This window comes from Mustela nigripes, chromosome 10 (assembly GCF_022355385.1).
Source record: "Mustela nigripes isolate SB6536 chromosome 10, MUSNIG.SB6536, whole genome shotgun sequence".
NCBI classification, from domain to species: Eukaryota; Metazoa; Chordata; class Mammalia; order Carnivora; family Mustelidae; genus Mustela; species Mustela nigripes.
Window position 1 is genome coordinate 22,523,948 of NC_081566.1, and position 13,172 is coordinate 22,537,119.

Genomic DNA, 13,172 nt, shown 5'->3' on the forward strand with positions numbered 1-13,172 from the left:
TAACTGTGCATCTTTAAAATTAAGCTTGGGTTTCTTTTTAATTTATGAAGCTTTCTCCACCACTTCAGTTTCTCTGATTGGAATTGACCACATCTTCTGGACCTCATGTACTCCTAGCCTATAGCCCTTTATTTTAGGAAGACATATTAGCATGAGCCTGGATATAAGAGCTTGGGGTTTAATCCCTGACTGCTGTTTACTGATTGTTTGACCTGGAGCGAGTCTTCAAGGTGTTTCTTCCAAGTGCCTTGGTCCCTCATCTCTTAAAATAGACACTTCATAGAGATTATGTGAAGATTAAATGAAACAATTTCTGGGGCACCTGGGTGGCTCAGTCGGTTAACCATCTGTCTTCAGCTCAGGTCATGATCTCAGTGTCCTGGGATTGAGCCCCATGGTGGGCTCCCTGCTCAGCAGGGAGTCTGCTTCTCCCTCTGCCCCTCCCCCCACTTGTGCACACTCTCTATCTCTCTCTGTCTCAGAGTAAGAGCTCAAGAAATGTCATCTCTCCCTATTTTTTTTATTGTCATAATAATTATTTTTTTGAAGATTTTACTTATTTGAGAGATAAAGTGAGAGAGAGAAAGAGAGAGCCTGAGCAGGGGGTGGGGAGGAGGGGGAGAGGGAGAAGCAGACTCCACACTGAGCAGGGAGCCAGACCTAGGACTTGATCCTGGGACTCTGGGATTATGACCTCAGCTGAATGCAGACATTTAACCAACTGAGCTACCCAGGTGCCCATATTGTCATAATTATTATTACATTTCTGCCTCACTTAAACTATATTCCCTGGATCTACTTGTGATGCTTGAAAGATAGAGACCACTCAATCAGATATATTTAATAGATTAAAGAATAAATAGATTCTGTAGCTCCTGTCACTTTTAATAGTATATATTTTTAAATGAGTCGGTATAAAGGAGCAATTAAGAATTCTGGACCAAGGCCATATAAAGGAAAGGCAATAAAATAAAGCTTTATTATACTTAAAAAAAAAAAAAAAAAAAGAATTCTGGACCAAGAGGGCATAGTGCTTACTTAACTCCAGATATCAGCAAATAGATTTTACATAGGTAATATCAGCATTTTAGAACTTCCATCTACAAAATGAGCAAAGACATTTTTGCTCACTTTATAGGATTTTTGAGAGACTCCCCCCCCCCAAAAAAATTGCACCCAAAAGCAAGCCAAAAAGTGCAAAGGGTTAAGCTAATACAGAGTTATGGTTGTTATTTCTAAATAGAGTTAGTTGGTATTTTAGTCACATTTGCTTTCTAATAGACATTAATTCTTAATTTTCTTATATGAAACATATTCTTTTAAAAAAATAGATATATTATCAAGGTATGAGTGAACTACAATTCTTTATTACCAAATGTGGAGCACATAACATGAAAATTGAAACTAAAAGGGAATATATTTTTGCCTTTACAAATGATCTCTGCGTTTCATCACTCTAGGTGCCTGTGGTCGCCATATTGGGCTCAGGTGGAGGCTTCCGAGCCATGGTCGGATTCTCAGGTGTGATCAAGGCCCTGTATGAGGCAGGAATTTTAGATTGTGCTACCTACATCGCTGGTCTTTCTGGCTCCACATGGTTAGTATGCATTTTAAATCTTAGTTATATCATGCTAAAAGTTTGGGGTTTATCTACCTCAAACCTTTGAAAAGAAAGGAGGATTTAGAAAACTGAACCTTAATTTCAAATTATTGAAGTGTTCCAGTTTGATGCTTAAAAATGTTTCTTAAAAATGAGGGATGCCTGGGTGGCTCAGTTGGTTGGACGACTGCTTTCGACTCAGGTCATGATCCTGGAATCCTGGGATTGAGTCCCGCATCGGGCTCCCAGCTCCACGGGGAGTCTGCTTCTCCCTCTGACCTTCTCACTCATGCTCTCTCTCACTGCCTCTCTCTCAAATAAATAAATAAAATATTTTTTAAAAAAATCTTTCTTAAAAATGTGTTTCAAGGCAAATTCATACCTAATGATGCCCCTTATCATAAATTTACTCCTTTTAAGCTGATTTGTAACTTAAAATGTAGTTAAACATAAAATCTTAAAAATAGATCAATCGAAATTCTATATAAATATCACAGAGGTGAAATAACATGCTCCACCCATAATTAATTTAATCTTCCTATAATTTGCTGATTTGTAATCTTTCAGCAATCGTGTCTAAGTCTACATGATTCACTAGGTATTCATTTTCTTCTCTAGGGCAAATAGAAAGAGATGCAAGATACCTCAGTATACAGAAGAGGAAAAACAACTTTTGAATGTAGAAATGGAATGTTTCACTGATTCACATCTGATTATCAAATTAATCCTTTATATGCACTTAAGCTAAATTTGGAGAGAGACGTAAAACATGTGTACATAAAATATTTGTACACCATAGCTTTGTCGTTTCATAAACATTTATGAAACATGTTCAAAGAATCTACCTTGTTATTTTTAGTTTGCCTGACCCACAGAAGTACATTGAAAATCAAATATTAGAAAAAAAAAGAAAATAAAATATTAGTTCTTCCTAAAATGTCTCAACTGTGTCACCTTATTACAAAATGCCTGACTTTGACTTACAAGTCTTTTTAATCATTCAGCCATAGTAAAGTTCAACTGTCATAATGCTATATTATATATGTCAAGCATTTTAATATTTCTCTACCTTCTTATCGTATGAGATGGATCTGAGTTTTTTTCATTTTCAGCTAAAGAAAATTTGACTCGGAAGCCAAGGGATTTGTCCAAGATCACTAGCAGAACCAGCATGTGAAGTCAGGCTTTTGATCCTCTAGTCTAGGATTCTTGGAACTAAACCATAATCTTTTCTTGCACAGCTGTATGTTCTACACAGAAATTCACATATAAAGAATGTATAGTTTTTAAATATTTAAGAAACTTAAATATCTTAAATCTTAAATATCAGATTCTTTAACTAAAAAACAAAAACTTAGAATGATGGTTGCTACCTTCTTTCTATATACCCTCAAAATGATTTATCTTTTTTGAAAGAAGGGTGTAGCCCATTACTATTCATTCCCTTGAAGGAAAGAGCAGGCACCTGCCTGTTTAATGAGTAATATGACAGAAAAACTTGGGCCCTAAGATTAATTTGCCTACTCGAGCATTCTATTATTACTCTTCGAGTGGTTTTCCTTCTCTGAATTCACTATTTGTTGGATTCCTGTGGTCCATCACTGACTAATACATTGCAAGAAGCTTATTTTCTTAAACTCACCTAATAAAGACAGAACAGATATGATTTGGGGTGCTGACTTGAGGGTATAATAGTGTGTGTTTATTAGGCTGCAGTCATTGCTTTAGTTATGGATTTGAGGCAGCATCTTAGATTCTGCTGTCAAGGTTCTAAAAACAAGTCCTGCAAAGTGCAATTAAGAGAATTTTAGATGTTACAGGCTAATCATTTAAATACCACAGGCCACACATTTATACGTACATAAACTTCTGCTCTATCCTTCGTTGCCTAATTTCTCCAAGATTAGCCGTCCCTTATTTCTTTCATTTCCTTCAAGGCCACTCATTCCTAAAAGCCTTAACAATAGATTTTCACCTGGCAACCACCTAATTTCCAAATATAATCATGTCTTTTGAAGTTCTTTTCCTCCTTGACTCTTTGGTTTTTGGTTTTTTTTTTTTTTTTAAAGACTTTATTTATTTATTTGACACAGAGAGAGAGAGATCACAAGCAGGCAGAGAGGCAGGCAGAGAGAAAGTGGGAAGCAGGCTTCCTGCTGAGCAGAAAGCCTGATATGGGGCTCCATCATAGGACCCTGAGATCATGACCTGAGCCGAAGGCAGAGGCTCAACCCACTGAGCCACCCAGGTGCCCCTCTCTTCTGCCTTTTGGATTTTATTTCATCCTCTCTGACTGCTCTGCCCTCCGTAATGTCTTTACAATTTTCACTGCTTTACTCCTTAATGTGAGCTTTCCTCCAAGACCTCTCTTTTGTTCTGTTACATCTACACACCACTCCCTTGGCAATTTCACCAGCTTCTACCACGTCAGTTATTACCATCAATAATTTAGTTCATGGAACTCTAGAACATCCTGAAAGCTAATGGACCAAAAAAGGAAAGACAATACAAAGTAGCTGTTGAAGAAGACAATCAAGTAAAAGATGACCCAGAGGTCAGGGGTAGAGAGTACTTCAAGAAGTAGTGGGACTTTTAATAGAATGAAACATCTGTGAATAGCTTAGCTTAGAACTGGGCTTGGAAATCCTTACTGGTTTTAACAAGAATCACTGAAGTAAATAAAGAGCACTTTTGATCATGAAATTGCAAATAAGAAGTAAAGAGAAGATGAAAGAAAGAGTGGGGGGGGGTAGTTGGTAAACTACTAGGAAATGTCTATTCTTTCAAGAAAGGGAATGTAGGACTCAGGAAAGTATCTTGGTGTGGTTTTGTTTCCAGAATTTAGAAATTGGTGTAGAAGTCTGAGGTAAAGGAAACAGTGTAGACGGATAGACGAAAGATAAAGAAATAGATGCTTCGTGGATAGAAAAAGATTCAGACTGAGACAGGACAGGACAAGATTGAAAAGTACAAGTGAAAGCTGTTCATCATGGAGAGGAGAGATACTTCCTGAGACAGAAGAAAAGGTGGTCGGATGATTCATATTAATTTTCTCTGAAAAGTATAGGTGAGAAGGTAAAAAAGTTCAAAGGAAGGAATTCAGAAAGACTTGGATAAACAAATTACACTCTTGTGTTGTGTAAGTTTTTATATTCTGTTGACACATGACCATTACTTGGCACAAATGAGGTAATACGGAAATATTTGGAGAAGCCTGGACCTCCCAAAAAGTTTTCTGTGATCACAAAAGAGAATTTTATGTAGGACAAAGCCTTCCCTTGTAACTGTTACTAACTTTAGGGCAATTATTTCTGAAATTATTTTTGTATGATACTTATTATTCATTGCTTGTATTAGCCAACCGGTCAGCACAACTCTCTTTCCCAGTACAGCTTCATTTGTAGAATCCTGAGGGGTTAAAGTGTCTTGACTACCATGTTTGTATGGCATTATCATCTAAAGAGAATTGAGAGCAGCTCTACATCTGTAACCATGGGGTTCAGTTCATTAAACTGACTAAAATGGAATTCAAGAATGAGAACTTTCAGTTGGACAGTCTGAAGAATTCCTGCCGCACTGAAAAATGAAACAATTTTAGGAGACGTTGCCTCATAAGAGGTGACAGATCAAGATCAACAGAAAAAGATCAAGATGGAAGTTAGAGAAAATATGTTGTTTGGCGTGGGGGGTGGTGGAACTGTGCTTGTCTTGTTCTTTAGTGGGTCTCTCCAACAAATCACATATTTAATGACTAAAGCTTTGCAAAAGTAACCATTTTGAGGGGGAAATGAATCTAAAGATTTCTTTAGAGTTTTAGGCTGTTTACAAATGTTAAGTTTCAAGAAATGCTTTTGAGACTTGGCTTTTGACACTTACTAGGCATAGAAGTTCTATATGTTTAACCCTGATGATGCTGATTTGGCAAGTCCTTAGAGGCCTGGTACTGGTCTTTTAAAACATTGGCTGTGTGATGTGGAAGAAAGGATTGTACTGAGAATTCCTTGTGGGATTTTTTTTAAAGATTTTATTTATTTATTTGAGAGATAGAGCATACGGGCATGTGAGGGAGCACATGTTTGGGCAGGTGTGGGGAGGGGAAGGGGAGACGGAGAGGGACAAGCAGACTGCACTGAGCATGGAGCCCACAAGGGCTCAGTCTCACAACTCTGAGATCATAAGCTGAGGCAAACTCAAGGGTGGGACAGTTGTTCAACTGCCTGAGCCACCCAGGAACCCTTCCTTGTGCACTTTTGACATGATTTAGCTATAAACATTTCACACTTAGCCTAGAATGCATTCGTATGGAGAGAATGATGTGTCCCATTGTATAAATGTGTCAAAAAAATTAGAGGCAGATATTTTCAGATTTATAGAGAAATAAATTGAGGATCATTTCGTTCATTACTTAACTATTTATAGAGGCCCTGCTGTGTCTAAGAAACTTAGTTGTGGAAACTTGATTGGTATAATTAGGAATCATGTATTATTAGTAAAGAGATGAAAATTAAGGCTGAACTATGGACTTCAGTATTGGAGGATTGATGTCTATGTGCTTAGACATGTCCACAGAAGCTAGTAATAGCCGAATCTTGCCTTGGTGTCACCAAGGAAACAAAGAAAGCTATTTAAAGAAAATTGGCCATTGCCCCTATCACCCCACCTTTATCTTCACCAAAGCAAAAACTCAGGTCTTAGATGTCCCCACAATGATGCCATGATAGGTCTGTCCAACTCACGCTTGCAAATTCTAAGGAATATGGTGTCATAAATGCTGACGTGGAGAACATTAACCTGGTGCCAGTGGTTGAGGTATTCTAGGTCTCTGACTGGGGCTTGTATCCTCAAGCCAATTGCTTCATGATGGGAAAAGATTGAGAGAGGGAAAGGGGGAGAGAGAGATTCATCCAAGTGAATGGCTTTACTTCAAACTTTAGAGGGCAGAAATGGACTACAACCATTCTACGTGGAACAAAAAGAGAGGATTGGGCTGGTATCCATATACATTTTGACCACTTAAAAAAAATCAACCTCTGAAGCTCTGATACAAGTCCTAGCTTTTGAGCAGTCCCCCAACCCCAGAGGGAAGAACTGCTTGATCTAAAGCCAATGGTAAGAAAGGAAGAGAAGACAAGGGCCTTCAGATCTTGCTGGAGGCAATTCATGGGGGCAGAGGTACTTACTAGAATCATAATTTGGTTCATTTAAAGACCAGCTAAATTAAAAATTCATGCTATATGGGGAACCTGGGTGGCTCAGTGGGTTAAAGCCTCTGCCTTCGGCTCAGGTCATGGTCCTGGGGTCCTGAGATCGAGCCCCGCATCAGGCTCTCTGCTCTGCAGAGAGCCTGCTTCCCCCTCTCTCTCTGCTTGCCTCTCTGCCTACTTGTGATCTCTATCAAATAAATAAAAAACCTTAAAAAATTCATGCTATAACCTATAGCTCTGAGAAGCATGAAACACAGGGTTGGGTTTAAGCTTTCTAAAATCCAAGGCAAAATCCAAACTATGCACAGTGACATAATATAATTTTTAATAAGTTAGGGGAAAGCCAGTGGCCCATGGAGGTAGAAATTATTCTTGTTAATGAGAATAGTAAATAACTTCTTCTTAGAGTTAGAGAATGAAGTATATCATGAATAGTTCCAGAACCAACTACTCAGAGGCTCAAAAAGATGTTTTATTTTCCTATTTTTTTTATGTTCTTAAGTGTCAACCAATACATACCATCAATGTGTGCAATTATTGAAAAGAATGATAAGGTCCAGAAAGTCAGGTCTTCGTTGGTCTGAATGAATCATGTGATAGACCTTGGAATAACTACAGGAATGGATAGATCCTGTATCTCTCAAACCGTCTAAGCTGTATTTTTCTAGATAATTGGTGATTATACCAGGCTTGAGTTCAGAGTAAATCTTTTTGATTTATCTTTCTCACAAGTTTTTGGGAAATATTAGGATAAAGATCTTTTAAGAATTTTTATTTAAAAAACATGTTTTTCAGAGCATGTGTTCCATGTTAGGTCTCTCATCAGTCTCCATTTGTTGACTTAAAATGATTCTCAGTTTGTCTCCAAAGAACTCTGAATCCAATAAAAAATTCTACTCTAATGTAAAGTAGAAGTAGTTTGGTTTCTAAGAACTGAAATCTTATTTAAGAGATTAAGAAAAAACAATAAAACCTATTGGGGGAGAGGACACATTTTAAATTCTAGTTCTTTTATTAACTGGGGAATTGTGAACATTGGTTTAAATGCATCAGTCCTCTCTTAGAAGAATTGGAAGCTGTTGTGGGTCTTTAAGCTTATGCCCAGTTAGCCAGCACAGGCCTAGGGCATGGCAGGGGCCCATTAAGGGTTAGTTTTTTCCTCTCTCTAAAGGAAAGATAAATCATTATAACAGGTATTTTGATTTGAATGTCAAGGAAACAGGAAGTTAAACTGTGTGCTATTTTATATACTCTTTGGTTAGATGACGTGGTGGTTATTTCTTTCTCTCATTATTTTGTATTCTCTGTTCAGTAGTTCAAAAAACCATGCTTTCCACATGCCAGGCATTTGCTAGTCATTGAGACTAGAGAAGTTGAATAAGCAGTTTTCCCTGGGGGATGTCATAATTTAGTAAGGGAGACAGATACACAGTCATACTTCATATTTAGTGTGGAGAACTACAATACTAGAGATATTGATGCACGGGAAGGAGGGTGGTCTCACATATGAGTGCACGGGAAGGAGGGTGGTCTCACATATGAGACCATGTTTATGGTCTAAATATCAAACACCAGGGTAGTGTCTGCTGATTTCCAGTTTCATTAGAAGTGGTCAAATGGCTGGTGGCCAAGAATCTCCACAAGAAAGCATTTACCTCAAAGACTTCTTTCTCTCCAGGATTTTACCATCAGATTTGGATGCGCAGAAATTCTGAGACCTATAATTCTCAAGACTTAGGATTCTGCCCAGTTTGCAGTGGATGGAACAAACAAACAAACGCCACATTTGTCAGGAAAATTAGGCATTCAGAATAGGTTAGACAGCAGCACATTTCCTACCTGTAGATAATCATTATGGAAAGTCCAACCATCAGATTACGTATGTGACTACTATTACATCCAGACAGGTTAGCTTGTTTACATGACTCAAACATGTTGTTTTCATTGGTTTCTGATAATCTAATAGGGTTTACCCATTTCTAGAGGCTAGACAGTACACGGTGTAAGCCTGGCACAGCGTCCTCCTCTCTGGATTGGGCATGGGAAATCCAGTGTTTCCTCTGAGACCTCTCTTTTACTTGGCTTCCATTGTAGACCAGCTTCTTTCTGACTGATACATTCTTTCCTTAAATGGATTGATATTTTCAGTCCGATAATTAAGTTAATCAACTATTTCTAACATTCATTTTTTTTTTTAATTTTTATGACAAAGAGTACCTGCCTTCTTTGGAGACTACCATGCAATGCACTTTCTCTTTGCTAATCATCTTTTGTTTCTCTACAGGTACATGTCAACACTATATTCTCACCCTGATTTTCCACAGAAAGGACCAGAGGAGATTAATGAAGAGCTAATGAAAAATGTTAGCCACAACCCCCTTTTACTTCTCACACCACAGAAAGTTAAAAGATATGTTGAGTCTCTATGGAAGAAGAAAAGCTCTGGACAGCCTGTCACATTTACCGATATCTTTGGGATGTTAATAGGAGAAACACTAATTCACAATGTAAGCTATGACTCAATCTATGGCCCTTTTAATACAAGTAGACCCTGTATGTTATAATGTTTTAATAAAACAAAATGATGTATTTTGTAAACATCACTTGACTCAACTGACCCAATCAACAATGTGTCCTGAGCACATACCCCCATGCCAGGCATAACACTTGTACATTTCTGGCTAGTGCTTACTCATTCTGTGTAACAGTTTTGATGTATAGTGAAGTACTTTTGTATTCTTTTTCTTTGGGGGAAAAAAAAAAATACACATTTTAACCCTTAACTGGCCACTCAATGGCATTCTTTAAGATGAATACAAGTAATATTGTAATGGTAGAGGCAAATGGAGGTTGCCTAAAAGAGAGTCAGAAAAGGGAGTGAGTCACATGGAAAAAGCCCATTTGACACATGACTACAGTGTGACTTACCATGGGAAAATAAAGCGGGGGAGATAGAGTCAGTTCCAGGGAATCCGGGGTCCAGATTATTTTTTCATGGTTTTGTAGCTGCCAAGTTCTTCAACTCAAACATAGATATAGCCTTTAAAGTTGTGGGGTTTTTTTAGAATGAAGATAATTACCTCCCTAGAGCTTAATTTTGTTGTTTATTAAAACCCAGAGATTTCTAGAAAACATGACTTATTTTTATTATAAGAATTTTAAGTGTCTCGATTGGAAGTCCTACTTTAAGTAGCTTTCTATCTGTGTTTGCTTCTGTATTTAAAATCATGTCTTTATTTCTTCTGTGGACAGAGAATGAACACTACCTTGAGTAGCTTGAAGGAAAAAGTCAATTCTGGTCAATGCCCTTTACCTCTCTTCACTTGTCTCCATGTCAAACCCGATGTTTCAGAGCTGATGTTTGCAGGTATGTAATTTCCTCTTTCAAAACATTTCCTTGAACCTTTGAACTGTGGTTATAAGCAATTTTAGTTGTCCATTTTCATATATTTTCTCTAACATGAAAACATTGGAAGATAGAAGAAAATATTAAGCTAGATGATTTTCTCGTTATGGAATATATTCCATGAAGTTAGTAACTTATATTTCTTCATTTAAATTAGTGAAATAAAAACTATAAAAAGTCATGATTGCAACCTCAATTTTCCTCATTTCTCAGGGACTTTTAACAAAATAGTGTGCCTAGTGCTTCTAGGCAATGCATATTATTTGCTTCCTGCAGCTGTTTTCATTAAATAGGATAATATGATATATGTTTATCATTCAAAACCCTGTTGTAATTTTTATAATACAGTACTTAAAAAGTACTAGTCTGTACTTGAGGCAGCTGGTGAACAAAATGCCTCATTTTGTTAAATCTCAAATGTAAATATTTGTTTCTTCTGTGGCTTTTCTTCTTATTGGGTGCTCTCAAAGCCCGTGAACTCATGCTTCTGAGGGCCTTTGGCAGTCTTAATCTGCAGTGTGGAAGCACTTCTCACTATAGCTGGTAGGGTTCATCATATTTTTAGGAAAAGGACCTCAGTGAAATCAGTCACACCATAAGCTTGAAAGAAAAGAATTGTGCATGGCATGTAATTAACAGATTTACATCCCGAATCCTTTTCCAATTTTACAAAGCCTTACTTTTTTCAACTGACCTCTCTTACGCAAGAAGAACTTTGCAAATTATTATTATTATTTTTTAAGATTTTATTTATTTATTTGACAGAGAGAAAGACAGCGAGAGTGGGAACACAAGCCAGGGGAGAGGGAGAACCAGGCTTCCTGCTGAGCAGGGAGCCTGATAGTGAACTCGATCCCAGGACTCTGGAGTCATGACTTGAGCTGAAGGCAGGCACTTAGCAACTGAGCCACCCAAGCTCTCCTTGAAAATTATTTATAAAAAGCAGTGCAGCTGGAATGCATCTATTCAACTATTTACCAGTTATATTGACTAAAAACCATCATGCTGATGGTTCAGAAATCACTTAACATATTGATTATTTTATTTAACTTTTGCTACAGCTCAGGAAGTGAGGTATTTTTAGCTCTGTTCAATAGACAAAAAAGAACAAAACCTCAGAAAGATTAAATTATTTGCACATTGCCACACAGAAAGTAAATAGCAGAGCTGAGATTTATTCTCGAAAATCCTTTGTTTTATGAAAATACTGGCTTCTCTGGTTACTGACTGTGTAGACCGTAGTAAGCCAGGTGCTAAGCATGAACTCCCCTCCCCCACCACAGTATATTGCCCCCATTCTATCAGGACTTATAATCTGAAAGATTTACAATAATTATTAAAGAAGTGAAGGCTCAAGAAAGAAGGTACTCTGTATTGTTTCTTGACCAAGATACATGATATTTTTTAGTTGGCTTCTACATCTCTTAAATAAGGATGAGCCTATCAACATGTTTATATTTTTAAAAAATGATATAAAGTATGCATAGTACATAAACAGTGTCAGACCCAACTTAAGTTTAAGTAAATCTTAAAAATTTAGTGCTCTATGAAAGCTGTATAAGAAATCAGAGGTCTGGATCTTAGCTATAAACAGATTTTATATATGAAAGGTATATTTAATTATTGCATGGGGGTCGAGCATGCATTAGGAGTCTGGGGTAACTATAGCATGCCCAGCAATAAATAAGGAGCAAGATCTTGATTGTAATGAAGTTTATAGGGAGAACTGAAATTCATTCATATAAGAAAAGTTTAAGCGCCATGATGAAATTGGTTTGGTTTGGTTTTTGCTTTCCTATCACTGGTGTTTTGTGAGGTCTTGGAATGTTTGCAAATAGGTTGATAAATCCTACTAGAATGCTAGTCAAGTCTGTGCATAGCCAAATAAGCCATTTTACCCCAAAAGCATTATGATGTGGCCAAATAAGCACTAAACTGATTTGTAAGCCCTGCCTTATTTCTAAGCTGAAATACCTTCGGTGGGTCATTTAATCTTTCTGATTCTTGTTTTCCTCCTTATTTTTTTAAAAAAAGGATATTAATAAACATCAGGTTTATCTTACAGAGCTATTAAGACAATCACCTGAGGTAGGCAGAAGATGGAACATCAAGAAGAGACATAAAATAGTGTTACAATTGTTATGTCATTTTCATAGTCACCTTTTTAAAATTCTGAACTTGAGGCAGTAGCCATTCTCATTGGAAAATCTAACCACGATCATTAAAGAACAAAGGACTGGTTTGGATTCAACTAGAGTGGGAAAGGTTGTTTTATGTACCTTTTGAGCTTGAAGTATCTGATTTGGGCCATCTGCCTCACTGTGATATTATTACAGAGATGGGAGATACTTAACTAAACTTCATTGCTAAACTTTTAAAATAAGGGGGTGCCTGGGTAGCTCAGTCGTTACACGTCTGCCTTCGGCTCAGGTCATGATCCCAGGGTCCTGGGATCAAGCCTTGCTTCTCCCTCTCTTACTCCCCCTGCTTGTGCTCCTTCTCTCCCTGCCTCTCCCTCTGTCAAATAAATAAAATCTTTAAACTTTTACGATAAGGAGGTTCAAAGCTGTTTCTTCCAACAGAGTTGGACAAAGCCATCAAGCATGAGTTATGTAGATCTTGTACTCAGATAAGAGATTCAAAGGTGTTATGTTATGAAACTTCAAGTAGCTTGGGTTATTGGGGGGGGTGGGGGAAGAGAGATGTCTATATTACTTTAAAGTTTGCTTGGATTAAAAATGGATATTTGGGGAAAAAAAGTTGAAATATTATCTGAATAATATTTTTAAAAGTCAAAGAACCAGATTATCTTAACTTACAGAAGTTTTTATCAACTTTATTTCCACAATATCAGAGAATGTTTTTCTTCCCTGTAGAATAGTTTTAAACATTTTCCTCTTTTGAAGATCTTAAACAAATAAACTTTAGTTGTTTAAACTGTTAAATATTTTTTGACTCCTTC

General features: G+C 37.1%; 1 protein-coding gene across 1 annotated transcript in view; it reads left to right on the plus strand.

Moving 5' to 3' along the window:
• Window positions 1–13,172, plus strand: part of PLA2G4A (phospholipase A2 group IVA) — a 191,818-nt gene that overhangs the window by 106,971 nt on the left and 71,675 nt on the right. The window contains exons 9-11 of the mRNA XM_059413934.1: window positions 1,461–1,597; window positions 9,089–9,311; window positions 10,057–10,171. Coding sequence (XP_059269917.1) covers window positions 1,461–1,597; window positions 9,089–9,311; window positions 10,057–10,171 — 475 coding nt within the window. The remainder of the gene's footprint in view (window positions 1–1,460; window positions 1,598–9,088; window positions 9,312–10,056; window positions 10,172–13,172) is intronic.